The sequence below is a fragment of the Maylandia zebra genome, linkage group LG1 (assembly GCF_041146795.1).
Source record: "Maylandia zebra isolate NMK-2024a linkage group LG1, Mzebra_GT3a, whole genome shotgun sequence".
NCBI classification, from domain to species: Eukaryota; Metazoa; Chordata; class Actinopteri; order Cichliformes; family Cichlidae; genus Maylandia; species Maylandia zebra.
Genome location: NC_135167.1, coordinates 32,244,116 through 32,258,772, shown reverse-complemented (window position 1 = coordinate 32,258,772; position 14,657 = coordinate 32,244,116). Strand labels below are relative to the sequence as shown.

The 14,657-nt window shown below is 40.1% G+C and overlaps 1 protein-coding gene across 1 annotated transcript in view; it reads left to right on the top strand.

Moving 5' to 3' along the window:
- Window positions 1–9,478, top strand: part of lrrc4cb (leucine rich repeat containing 4C, genome duplicate b) — a 46,340-nt gene extending 36,862 nt beyond the window's left edge. The window contains exon 3 of the mRNA XM_004558075.3: window positions 4,605–9,478. Within this exon, the coding sequence (XP_004558132.1) occupies window positions 4,632–6,518 (1,887 nt within the window). The 5' untranslated portion in view covers window positions 4,605–4,631 and the 3' untranslated portion in view covers window positions 6,519–9,478. The remainder of the gene's footprint in view (window positions 1–4,604) is intronic.
- Window positions 9,479–14,657: the final 5,179 nt, after the last annotated feature.

The window sequence follows — 14,657 nt, the reverse complement described above, 5'->3', positions numbered from 1 at the left end:
AAAACATATTGGATCAAACCAATAGAGTGAAAAATGTTCAAGAAAACATTTCTCTTTCAGTGCTGAGACACAACCAGCCGTCATTTCCGTTCCTCTTGTAAGAACAGCATATGACTGATAAGTCAGCAGCACCCGGCAGCATGTGTAGATTTATTTCCCTAACACCAGCACTGAGAGCACCGAGGCCAAAATGGAGGAAGGCGAATTGCCTTTCTTTCAGGTTAAGCGAAAACTGGAGAGTGAAGCACTTCCAGTCTGCATGTCAGTGATGGCCGCTGGTTATGATGGCCTTCAGTGCCAGATTTTAAAGCTGCCCCCCCTCCTCCCCTCCTTATACCCTCTGGGACAAAAAATGCATGCCAGCGTGCACACGCACTGCAGCAAAGAGAGAAATGTTTTATTATGTTGGATTTAAAAGTCTAGTAGTCTTCCTACTGACAATATGTAGTGGCACAAACACAGTCACGCTTGCAAAAATCTAATTACTAACTCAACATAACAAGTAATTATTTTCAGGATGTTTACATATACGTATAGGCTACTAATGTTTATGTCTGATCAGCATAAGAACACTTCAGGCACAACACTGGATGCCTCACTGGATATTAGCACACATTTCACACTGTATTCCAGTCATTTATCAAATGGGTCATTGTTTTAATTATTATTTAAGCTAAATATCACTTTTTTCAGTTCACAGTTTTATTTATGACATGTTAGAAAGTAAAGAACATTGTCCAGACCCAAATGTTCTGTGGTCAGCTTGTTTTAGATGTTAGTATTGTTTTAAATGATCAAAGTATTCATTAATCAGTTGTCACTCAAAATATTTTGGATGACTACTGAAGAAAATTTGACATGTTTAATTTATTAGATAATTTGCAGAAAGAACATAAATCATAACAGATTACAATTCTGCAAATAATTCATATACATGTAGAGAAAACAGTCACAGTAGGTATTGTCATTGTAGTTTTAACAGTCCACTCTTGATCACTGTTTGAGTAAGGTTTGCAAATCAAAGAAATGTTTCTGTATGTGCAAATGGTGAAAACTTTAAACAGTAAAATTTTACAGATATATCATTACTCGTCCTTGGAATGTGTGGAAGATATTTATGAAAATGTAAATTTCAAGTTCAAGTTCAAAGTTTATTCGTCACATGCAGTGGCAGATTGCCCTGCAGTGGAATGACCCCCCCGAATTTCTAAATCCATATCATCCTTGTTTAGCATACTGATGTGTGTTATGTTGCTTATGGGGTGCAGGTTGTTGTATACAAAGCATATGCTAATGTAACACTTTAATAATATGGCACTTTCAAACTGTTTGAGACTTTCAAACACTGTTTGTTTTGTCCATGTCTAAGGCACATTGTCTATGCTCAGGTCTTCCAAGACCCAGATGGCCTGTGAGGTTACACAGCAGCACAAACGATGTTAAAAGCAAGAGATGCAACAAACGTATGCAAATACAATGAATCACTAATGCATTGAATGAATTAAGAAGATGATATTCAGTTCATCAGACAGCCCTGTCCGTGGCCACGGGCGTCTTTTATCCAGCACAATGAGATACTTGCCACATTTCATATCACTCCATATTTTATCCACTCTATCAATTTCATATAGACCAGATCAACTGCAAATGGCTGATTAGTAATTGTCTAATGAACAATGTGACTTCGTTTTTGGTTTGACTCACTCTTCCCTAATGCAGTAAGTTAATAATGCAATAATATAGAAGACAGTTTTTTTTATTGTTCTTTCAGCTGGCTTTAGTTATTGTACCATTACATTTAATAAAGAAAAACTGAAAGTGTAAATAACACACAAAGTGAAATCAGCTGTGGGAAATCAGTGTGATGATCTTAAGACAAACATGAGATCGACACAGCGCTTAATGAATGTGAGCTTTTATTTTTTAATTTTTTTTTGTGGAAAAGTGGAAATGCAAATGTGCACAACAATTCAAAGTTCCCCCTTACAACTCAGAGGGGAACAGCTGCCAACAAATGCAAATGATCCGTAATGAAACGTTTCTTGTTGCATTTCATCCTCAAAGATTCCCGTCAGTTTGATTTGTGCTGAGAACTTTTAACATATTTATTCTCATATTCACTAATTTAGACTACAAAAGAGATTATTTTTTCCAAGTAGTACTAAATTTCTTGACTGGAAAGCATTCAGTGTCTAGACATCTGTGCCAAGCTTGCTTCCCCAGCGTGTGGAAATGTCCGCTATAACACATTTTCCTAGTCAGAGTAAAATGTTGTTGTTTCAAGTGTGCAACACTGACAGACTCATCTGACATTGTAATTTAAATGCTCTCCTTGCTGTGTACACCTTGATTGAGACATATGTTACCCTAGCACTTTTCCAACAAACTCATTATAACAAATGCATTTGGCAAATCACTGTGGTGTCACACACAATGCCAGTGGCGGCTGGTGCAGAAGTAAGGGTGGGTGTGTTTTTATGTTGCTGGCAGGATTTTAGATGTAAGCAGCCACTGCTTTTAGTGAGTCTGAATACATGTTGAGCGAGCCTAGATGAAATTAATCCATGCAGTGTTGCAGCAACAAAGGCAGGAAGGATGTTGGTAGCGTTTTCCTTTCCTTATGCAATATATGTCCCATCTCTTCATGGAATGAGACATCCTGTGCTGATAAAACTGGTTTTAGATCAAGTGCTTTATGAATAAGGCATGTGACCGAAAAGTACAATTGCTCCAGGAGTGGCAATGACATGCTCTTTTCTTTAAGCATTCAAGTGGAAGTGCAAACTGTGATGTTTTATTGACAGCAAATAATCAGTATTAGTGTGTTTGCCATGTCTGACATTTTCTTCTCTTAGGTGGCAGTGCAGGGTTGTTGTAATTCCAGCCGAACAAAATGAGCTCCTGCCAGTGGGAGGCCTTATTCGATCTGATTCCCCAGCAGAGGCACGTCTCTCCACAGCCTCACTACATCACAGCTATCATGACAGACTGGCTGGTGCAAAACCAAGCCACATGTAGACTCATTGCTACTGATTAAGTCAGCCACTCATCCTCACCGGAGAACATTTCCGCCTCAGTTAACAATTTTTTACAGTTTAGAAAACACCTGTCATAATATACTTGTTTCTCCTTGCTCGTGGGTTGATGGAAAGAGATGATTAACAGATAACTTCACTTGGAAGAGCCAGGAAGAGACAAGGAGAATACTTAAATCTAAGGAACCAGTAGGCAAGGTTAATGTTTTTTGCAAAAGTCAAGAGTGCTTTGCTGTTGGTGAACCCATTAAGTGCAGTGAAGGATGACGTGTGTATCACTTAACAGCAGAGGTTGACACAATGTTGCCAAACCTATACTTTCTCCACATGTCGGGTAGGTTTGTTATACTGCATGTACAACTTTATTGTAGGGTACCATCTTTGGGGGGCAGAGTTGCAATAACATCATATCCACACTGCAGTGTAAAAGTGGGAGGTACAGGCTGTGCTGTGCTGTATGTGTATGAATCTTGTGGTCTATTTTTATCTTCAGCATGCTCAGGCATATTCTTAAAGTAGATCTATTGGGTGACTGGATTAATATAATCCAATTTAATCTAATCAAAGATAGCAGAGTAACGAGTTTCTTGTTAGTCATTTGATTTTGGATGTAAGAAATTTTGCTATAGTTATTTAATGACAGTATAAGACCTCTTCACACTCTTGAGCCATACATTGGATCATAATAAAATGTAAACAGGGCTGGAACGCTGCTTTAAATGAGGAAAAAGTAGTAATTGTGTAACACTTTTTTAAAGCCTTACTTAAAGATCATTTTCAAGCTTTGGAGTAAAAACAAAATTAAATTAAATGAAACCTGCTGCGTATCATATAACCTATAGCACATTTTTAACCAAGAAGTAGTTTTTTTTTTAGTAGTGTTTTGGACAGAAAGTAATTTTAACTGTCGTTCATATAGTGTGTTTGACAGTGCCGTGCCATATTCACTGAGCATAATGCCTTGGTGTTACTGACTTGTCTTCCACTGAAAAAAAAATGACTCCAGTGGATTGCACTTCTTTTGAAATTTTTATGACTAAGGCTTTTTATTCTATTAAATAATTTCTGTCTTATGATGCCAATGAGAAGGGGGCTTACAAGAAATTTGCAGGTCGGGCTCTGATGGGATGCAGATACTAAGTTCTCATTTTCCATTTTCAGTCTCCTGTGTAGATGTGTCGGCTTCTGTGAAGCTTGAAAATCTGGGACAGTCCAGAGTTAAGGAGCTAAAAAAATACTTGTGTTTCAATACACAAATGAGTAATATTGACAATTAATTTAGGCTTTGAATTCTTGATCTTGTTGTTTCATTATTCTCTGCACAATGTACTGTATAAATTTATTCAACAATTCAGTCCAAATGCCAAAAAAGAATGAAAAACAAATGCCTATTACAATTTCTCAGAGCTTGAAGTTCCACCTTTGTGCCATTTATTTCATGTGACCAAACAGTCTAAATATACAAAGATATTGGGTTTGCCTTCATACATGATAACAACATGTGCAATGTATTGCCGGCTACTTTTCCTGGTACTTAATGTTATTCTTTTTTGCTTCTTCTCGTTACAGAGAACACAAACAGCGGATGAACTATGAATGCTGAACACAATGATCTCTTCCCTCCAGCGCCAGACAATGAGAGGTCGTAGGCTGAAGGGGGCACTATCCAACCCCCTCTTTGTGCTGCTTTTGGCCCTTCAGATCCTGGTGGTGGCTGGGCTGGTTCGTGCTCAGACCTGTCCTTCCGTCTGCTCATGCAGTAACCAGTTCAGCAAAGTCATATGCACGCGCCGCAGTCTAAGGGATGTTCCAGATGGCATTTCTACCAACACTCGCTACCTGAACCTCCAGGATAACCTCATTCAGGTAATCAAGGTGGACAGTTTTAAACATCTGCGCCATCTGGAGATCCTACAACTGAGCAAGAACCACATCCGCAGCATTGAAATTGGCGCCTTCAATGGGCTGGCCAGCCTCAACACCTTGGAGCTCTTTGATAATCGGCTCACGACAATCCCCAATGGAGCATTCGAGTACTTGTCCAAGCTGAAAGAATTGTGGCTAAGAAACAACCCCATCGAAAGTATACCATCTTATGCCTTCAACCGGGTCCCCTCGCTTCGAAGGCTGGATCTAGGTGAGCTCAAACGTCTCTCCTATATTTCTGACGGGGCTTTCAAGGACCTGAGCAATCTCCGCTACCTGAACCTGGGAATGTGCAATCTCAAAGAGATCCCCAATATCTTACCTTTGGTAAGGCTTGAAGAGCTAGAAATGTCAGGTAACCAGCTTTCTGTTATAAAGCCCAGTTCATTTACAGGGCTAGTGAACCTCCAGAAGCTGTGGATGATGCATGCCCAGATTCAAACTATTGAGAGGAATTCCTTTGACGATCTTCAGTCACTGGTAGAGCTCAACCTGGCTCATAACAATCTTACATTTCTACCCCATGACCTCTTCACACCGTTACATCGCTTAGAGCGGGTCCACCTCCATCACAATCCTTGGAATTGCAACTGTGATATTCTGTGGCTCAGCTGGTGGCTGAAGGAAACTGTACCAGCCAATACCAGCTGCTGTGCACGTTGCCATACTCCCTCAGCGTTGAAAGGTCGCTACATTGGAGAACTGGACCACAGCTACTTTCAGTGTGATGTCCCTGTTATTGTGGAGCCACCCAGTGACTTGAATGTGACCGAAGGCATGGGTGCAGAGCTTAAATGTCGTACAAGCTCGGTGACCTCCATCAGCTGGCTCACACCAAACGGCTCACTGGTGACTCACGGGGCCTACAAAGTGCGTTTGTCTGTCCTCAATGATGGGACGCTGAACTTTACTAGCGTCACAATGCAGGACACTGGGACTTACACCTGTATGGTTAGCAACACAGCAGGCAACATTTCTGCCTCCGCTGTGCTTAATGTCACTTCTTTGGACAGCAGTGGGGTGACCTATTTTACCACAGTCACAGTTGAGACCACTGACATGATGGGGGAGGATAGCCAAACACCACTTCCCCCATTTGGCTGGGTGTCTTCCTCAACAACAAAAGGTACTCCTGTTTCCACAAGGACCACAGAGCGGACTTACACCATTCCAGTTCTTGATCCGGAGGGAGAGGGATCCCTGGATGAGGTGATGAAAACCACTAAGATTATCATTGGCTGCTTCGTGGCCATCACACTCATGGCTGCTGTTCTGCTGGTTATTTTCTACAAGATGAGGAAGCAACACAACCAGCAGGATCCCGATGGCCCTGCCTCCTCCATGGAGGTCATTACCGTTGAAGAAGAGCTGGCAGGTGTTGCTGCCATGGAGAGACACCTATCGCTGCCCCCTCTGGAGCACTACAACCACTACAACACCTACAAGAGCTCTTATCACCATCCTCCTATGCTCAGTACCATACACAGCTCAGCCACACAGGAACCTTTACTGATTCAAGCTTGCTCAAAAGACAATGTACAAGAGACCCAAATCTGATTTTAAATTTGACTAAATGTTCAGCATCAGCCGTTACACACTTGGAGTACAATGGACCAAAACGCAAAGATAAAAGAAATTGAATGCCATTGACTTCACAGAGTTGATGTCAATTATGGCGATTAGTCAGCATTTGGCAAAGGGACGACATATGAAACTTTAAAAAGTGTCTTTACAAAAACAAAGATTATTTATTAAAAATATGTCTAGTGGCTAAATGAAGAAAAACAATTTGTGATAGCTTTTTAGCTCACTTTATTTCTCTCTCTCTCTCTATCTCTCTGTGTAATACCGCACAAGGGAAAGAATGGTTTGCTAAAACGGAAACTGAAAGGTATCAAATGCAGCATTCACTATTTCCATTGGCCTTAAACTCTAATGCAATGCTCTTCATTCACTACTTACATTTTATCTGATAACACGGTTTATTGAAGGACAATGCCCAAGTATTTACAAGCATTTATTTAGTAGTGCAGCACACCAGTTCCAATTTGAAGGAAGTTTATGAAACGTGAAAACATAAAATGACTTTTTCTTTTCCTCGCCATGCTATTCTAGCTGTCACTCAACACAAAATTAGATCTTTTAATGGCACGGCTCTGGATGATATCACAGCGAAGCCAGCGTGCCTGAGGAGCAAAGCTGCCAAATGAGTAAATGTGCATTTCCCCTGTGGCTTCTAAACAACAGCCATATATCCTTCACTTTAATTAAGATTAAGGTCTTGCTCCCACTCCTCCTCCTACTTTTTCTTTACACTCTTGACGCTTTACCTTGACTGTCTTTTTTTCCCGCCTTCACCTCCCCCTCCCTCTTCATACCCCCATGAATTCTCCATGTTGCCGTTTTACCCTCTGTCTTCTTTCTCCTCACTTTCTTCTCCTCCATGTCCTCTTGCTTCTTTGTCTTGCTGTCGCGTAGCTCGGGCACGTTCCTCACCCCTCGCCATGTCTCATTTGTCTCGCTTTATCTACCGGCATGTGCCGCACGATGGCAGAATATTGCTTAGGAAAATGACGGGAAGCATAAGGCTGTGGTCTGTAGCCTCCCTGTTAACCCAGTAATGATCTACGTCCACTCAGTGTCGCATTACCTTGCCATCACCCCAGGGTCACACAAGCTCAGGCGCTGATAGTCCATCTGTTAGAACAGATAAAGAGGCAAATGAGGCTGCTTTGTAATGTAGTGTGACCCTGTCAGACTAAAGCAGACGGAGCTAACATAGTCAGTGAAGCAGCTAGGAACCTGCAACAAAATAAGGGAAGATGGGTTATAGCTCATTAATCTGTATCAGCAGTTCATTTGCAGGCTAACAGAGGAAAGCTGATAAGGAAACAGCACGAGACTTTTTCACTTTCCCTTTACCCAACATCTAACAGGGGGTAGAGGCCTTTGATATTGAAGCGACCCCCACTCGGCTTTTTTTCTTCGAGGAAAACAAACACACACACTCTCTTTGATGATGCATCATTTATAGACCATCAAAACATTGTCTCTCCTGTAGTCTGTTTACGCTCCGTTTTTTCATTTAGTCTTTCAACGGAGAAGGCTTAAGGAAAGGGGAAGGTAGAATTGAAAAGTGAAGAACAGCAGTTGGGCAGAGGGAGTCAGACCTATAATGGTCACGAGGGGTCTTCAAACAGAGATATTGCAGATATGAAGAGAGAGGAGTGAAAAAATAGATAAGAAATAAGGAGGAAAAACTAGCCATCAGCCTGTCGCCATGGAAACAGTGACCTTGTACAGAAAGTAAGAGGAGGTAGATATGCCTTTCGCTTTGGTGTCTGTGCAACAAGCATATTTTAATGTGTCCCACTGGCCACTTCACAAATACATCTAATCATCGACAAAACTGGCAAAATGAAACGTAGTCTTATATTTACAGATGGCTCTGGACGGGATATGACCCACACATGATGTCTCTGCGTTTGAGTTATTTAGTGTAAATCGTCACATGATGTAACCAAAAAAAAAAAAAACAGTTGACAATATAGCTGTCCAGGCAGTTCCGCTTGCCTTTTTAGCTTTCATCTCTGTGAGGTCTGCTAGAAGTATGAGGGGAACGGAGTGCTGAATATTCAGAAACCTCTCCCGCTCTCGCTCTCTCTAAATGAATTCTTTTGTTTTCTACAATAGCAGTTAGATGGCGAATAACAAACATGACGGAAAATATGCATTTAAAGACTTGGTTATGAGAGAGAATCAGTAACTTGTTCCCCGTCAGGGTTGGAATTTATTGATTGGTAATGCCAGTGAGTGAACCATTCTTTCCCTTTCCACTGTTTCATTTTTTTTCAGTGCTCAATTCCTTTTCAACGCTTTTGGTGGCTTAATGATTCAATGTTGACGCTGGCTACAGTGAAAAAAACAAGGTTCAGATTTTTTTTATATATATATACTTGGGTCGAGGGTTGTGAGTTATTCAGAATGAATGGAATGTCTCTGTATTGGTATTTACTTTAGTTGGACAGTGTAAGATTGAAGATCCTTGAAAGCCAGAATGGATTTAGGACTGAATGCAGAATGTTGGACTTGAAATACCAGCAGAGTGAGCTTGATTTTTGTGCAAAATCCTTAGCCAAGGTGATTCCAATTCTTGTGTGTTATTCTGCCAACTGTCCATGTATGGGGAGGGATACTTATATGTTGGGGACATTCTCTCTCATTTTCAGAGAGAGTATTCATCACACGGTTAAATTTCTACAAAAGGAAAAAAAAATATTTTCAAAAACACATTGCAAAAAAGAAAAAAAAATCAGATCATAATTTTACATGTGCTTCGATTGTTTAAAAAAATGACAAAAAAGAAAAAAGAAAAAAGAAAAAAATAACAAGAGACTGTGCTTGTAAGGAGTCCAACTAATTTCCCTGAGGATGATGTTCAATTATTGATACATGAGATTGTAGTTCATACTGTACATGAATACAAATAAAAATTGCAATTCTTTTTTTTTTTTCAATAGATTCCATGGATATATTATTACCAGACATCTTGTCACCATTTTTGCTGTCTTTGTCCCATTTGCACATGAACACATGTAAAGAAAGACTCGAACAAAAGCGATTGCTAAGCAGCTCAAAGAAGTCTGAACTGACAAGAATGCGCTGGAGAAAAAAAACCCCCAAAACTAAAAAGTACTGTAGCTTATTTTATGAGGTCAGAGGATGGAAGGGGATCTGTTTAAAAGGAAGTGCTTTTTCTGCATTATACATAGCCTTTTGGATTCTTTTATCTAATATGAATCATCCCATCTGTCTGACAGAATCATTTGATTCACGCTGTCAAATCTGAGAATTCCTTAACCAATAGCGCAATAGGCTATTCCTGCTCTCTCTGCTGACTCAATGTGGTGAATAAAGGATCTCACAGAACCTTAGAGAGTCAGAAGAATACGCTAACAATAGCCTGCGCTACTCTCACTGGCACTTTAAAATGTATTTAATGTCAAATCCGTTAAACCAAATCTCCACCAGAAACAATCGTGGTTGGTGTGAAAAATTACAACAATTCAGTGAAGAGACCGCTTGTCATTATGACACCCACAAATAGCACAAAATGGCTTACAGTCACAACTGCCTTTGGGATTGCTCCATTTCATTCACAAAGTGCTTCTGATATGGCTGCTCACGTTGTGGTGCAGGAGTCATTCAGACAGGCTTGTACGATTCATCTCGAAAGCTAGAATGTCTTTTCTGAGATTATAATTGATTCATTCACCTAATGATTAATTTATTGAGGTGAAACACTCAGATACAGTGAAATGATTTCAAATCCAGTTCTGAAACTGAAAAGTGACCCCATTAATTTCCAGGTTATGTATACTGTATGAAGGCCATTACTTTTTCTTTTTTTTTTCAAAAACAGTGAAACAGATGATCATTAATTGAAGTGTGGTTTAAAAAACAGAATACACATGCTGTGAAAACAGGGCTTTATTTTTCACCACACTTGGCTGAGCTCTTTGTCCAAAATTAGGGGAGATTCAGTACGTTGAGCTTAACGAGGAGGACTGCTCCCCTCTTGCTGGTGATGTGTGTGTGGTGCATTCACGGTCTTCTAAAATTGACAGTCTGTTGAAGAGCATTTACAAAAACACTTTGAGTGAAAGAAAATCCTGGAAAACCTCACTATGCTTTCAAGGATAGCCTTTGGTTTTATTTGTTTTGGTTTTTTTAAGAACCTTCTGTTTTGTAGTCAATAGTCCAGCCTTAGATGTTGAAGATAGCTGTGGTAAATACAGAAAAAGTAAATGCACAGCCACACAACTAGTGTGCGTAATGCACAGAACAGCTTGCAGATAAAAGGAAAAAACACACACACACATACACACACCCAAGGTTGCCTCAGTGTGACCATGCTTTGCCATGGGACACAGGTAAATAAGTTAATTAAATATGAGACACCAAGGCCCCTCTAGGTTCATTAAGCACCAACATACTCCTTGGTGGTTAATTAATCCAGGCATGTCTTGAGGAGCCACATTATAATCGATCCTTAATGGTCACTTTAATCTTTCTTTCAGTGCTTGATAAATATCATAAGAAATGTTTTTCTTCTTCAAGGTGATATTGACATAATAGGATAGCCAATTATAAAAATCCCACATCTTTGACACCTGCTGTCAGAGGATCCAGTGGCTTTGTTATCCTGCAAGGACGCATTTTGATTTGGTTACTGAGACAACTTGTCCACCTTAGGCTTCATAGAGACCTAGAAACCATTTAGTGACTTGTGTATGTGTACTCCCTGTTGGGTTGGTGAGTAGTTTTTCCACCTTTGCAATGGGAAATTGGTTGCAAATAAGGTACTGCACCAAAATTCTCTTTGCAGTTGCTTTGATTGCTAACAGATTGCCATGTTCACTCATAGCCTGCATGGACGATACCAGCTGGTCTGCCAACACTTGCTGACTAACTTAGCAGTAGTGAAACTTGAAAAAGTGCCATGCCAACCAGAAGAAGCCAATCGTTGCCTGGCCAAGTAAAAGTATGGCTGACCACAGGAATCTGTTAGCAACCAAAACAATTCCGAGGAGATTTTAGGTGCAAAGGCAGCTGATTTCACCAAGCAACAGGAAACAACCTCAAGCAACCACTTGCTGGTCAAGGAATGCAAATGTTTCCCTTGAAACCAGTGGTAACCAGGCAGTCGCCAAATAGTCTTTAGTCCCGTGTACCTGGGGCCTTAGGGGAAATGTTAACTGCAAATCAATGCAGAGTTGTTCTGGGTGATTACCTGATGCTTATGATTAAATCTTTCAGATGGAATGTTCTCTTCAAATATGACAATGTCCCCATCCATCACTAAACGGTTCAATGAGTGTGAAATAGATGTGAGTCGCACTGTAGCTTTTGCACTCACCAGTGCTTAGCACAGTTAAATACTTCTGGATTTTGGATATTAGACTGACATTTGAGACAGCATTCATCACCACTATTACTGCCAACATCAACACACCTAATTAGAGAGTATTATTTGTTGTTGTTGTAGTTGTTGTTGTTTTAGAAAAATGCGTTCAATCTGCCAGCTCTAATTCCAAGAAATATTCGAGTTGTTCTAGTGGATCATAATGGTCCGACGCTATCTTCATTTTCCCTTGAATTTTTTTTTATCCCTTTTTACAGAATGTAAAAAAGAATGTAAAGAGAGCTCAACAGTTATAATCAGTGCTTTCCTAAAAACATCTTCACCTTCATCCTAATCTCTCAATTATAATAGAAGACGACTTAACTACTCCTTTCTTTCCAAGGAGGTATAACCATATATGTTGATGGTATAAAGGTTATGGGTATCTAGGTCATGGTTCTTTTAAACACTGACATTTCTTTTTAAAATAAATGATTAATAGTACTGTTTAGTTATGGTAAAACATAATGGTTTGACAAATGGCGTAAACATAACTTTTACACTGTTGAATAGGGAGAGATAAGCAAGTATCAGATAGAACTTTATTAATCCCTCGGGTGGGTTCCTCTGGGAAATTCGATTTCCAAAAAAGCACAGCACCGACAGAAGTTACAGAGTTACAGAATATTATATATATATATATATATATAATACACACACACACACATATATATATATAAATACAGAGACAATATAAATAAAATATACGAAGGGGATAAATAGAATAAATAGGAATAAAAATAAAAATACAAGTGAATTGCACATTTCAAGTATTGAGTCTATTGCACCGTTGACTATTTACAAAAGTATTGCACAAAAGGTATTGCACAGTGAGGTGAAGAGGCACTACAGCTTAGTTGTTCCCCCCTCCTTTGTCCTCCTGTTTCCCCTCCCTCTCCCCTCCAGAGAGGAGTTAAACAGTCTGATGGCGTGTGGGACAAAGGCGTTTTTAAGTCTGTTAGTTCTTGTCTTTGGGAGAAGCAACCTGTCACTGAACAGACTCTTCTGGTTGTTAATGGCCGTGTGCAGAGGATGTCTGGCATTGTCCATAATGTCCATCAGTTTCTTTAATGTCCTTTTCTCTGCCACTGTCACCAGAGTGTCCAGCTTCATGCCGACCACAGAGCTAGCCCTCCTGATCAGTTTCTCCAGCCTGGATGAGTCCTTCTTTGCTGTGCTGCTCCCCCAGCACACCACAGCATAGAAAAGTACTCCAGCAACCACCGACTGGTAAAACATCCTCAGGAGCTTCCTGCAGATGTTAAAAGACCTCAGCCTCCTGAGGAAGTACAGTCGGCTTTGGGCTTTTTTATACAGGTGCTCTGTGTTGCATGACCAGTCCACTATTAAAGTTTTGATTATAATGGCATTTTTCTTTTCCTTTTGATTATGAACCCAAGTTCCAGTTTCACTTTGGCTTTCCATTCTCCTCTGAGCCAGGACATCTTTAAACAAGTGATCATTTATTTTTTATTGCCTGAGGGAAAGTGTTCACACATTTTCTGCTGCAGAGTTTGTGTGAAAGCTGTCTCACGTCATGTGCCCATTGACCCGTAACAAACTGAGACCAGTTACCATAAGATTACATAGAGGGGGAGAGGAAGAAGGGCAAAACTGGTATGTCTGACATTTGTAATTGCTTTAGCTCCACAAATGAAATTATTTTTATTTCTCAGGAGATATTTTTTATGATAAACAGCCAGTTTTGTGAAGTGGGCTCACTGCATTCTTCTAGAGCATGCTGCATAAGTGTTTCATTTTTGTGAGGTTGTGCAAAAACAGATTTTGTGGTAATGAAGAAACAATGTTTTTATCTATTTAAATTCAGTTCACAGAAAGAATACAGTGCATCTGGAAAGTGTTTCTCTTCACGTTATACATTTTAGCATGTTACAGCCTCATTCCACAAAGGACCAAATTCATTTTTCACCTCAAAATTCCAAACTCAATACATCATAATGACAAAGGAAAAAGGTTTACTTTAAATTCTTGCAAATGAAATGTTTTTAAAGTATCCACGGCCTCAATATGTTGTTAAAGCACCTTTGTCAGCAGTTACAGCCTGAAGTCTTTTTGAGTGGGATGTTACAAACCTGGTGCACCTATTTTTTGGGCAATTTCTCCCATTCTCTTTCATAGAACTCCTCAAGCTCCATCACCTTGGATGGGGAGGGTAGGTGACCAGACATTTTCAGATCTCTCCAGAGATGTTTAATCAGGTTCAAGTTTGGGATCTGGATGGGCATCTCAAAGGCATTCAGTTGCCGAAGCCACTCCTCTGTTATGACAGTGTCCACAGTGCTCTGGAGCAGGTTATCATCAAGGATGTCTGTGCATGCGTTCATGGATTTTACCTCCACCCTGTCTCTCGCAGTTCCTGCTTCTGAAAAACATCTCCACAGCATGATGTGGCCACCACCATGCTTCACTGTAGTGATGGTATTGGCTAGTTGATGAGGGGGTGCCTGGTATTCTTTATGGTATATTCTTCATCAGACCAGGGAAATTTCTCATGGTTCTAAAAGTTCTTAAGGTGCCTTTTGGCAAACTCCAGATGGGCTTTCATTGCCTTTTATTGAGGATTGGCTTCTGTTTGATCACTCTACCATACAGACCTGATTTGTGGAGTTCAAAAGAAATTAATGCAGTAAGGAAGTAAGTTTATTTATTAAGTGCTTTACATAGACAGGCAGTCACAAAGCGCTGTACACAAAAGGCTAAAATAAACAGAA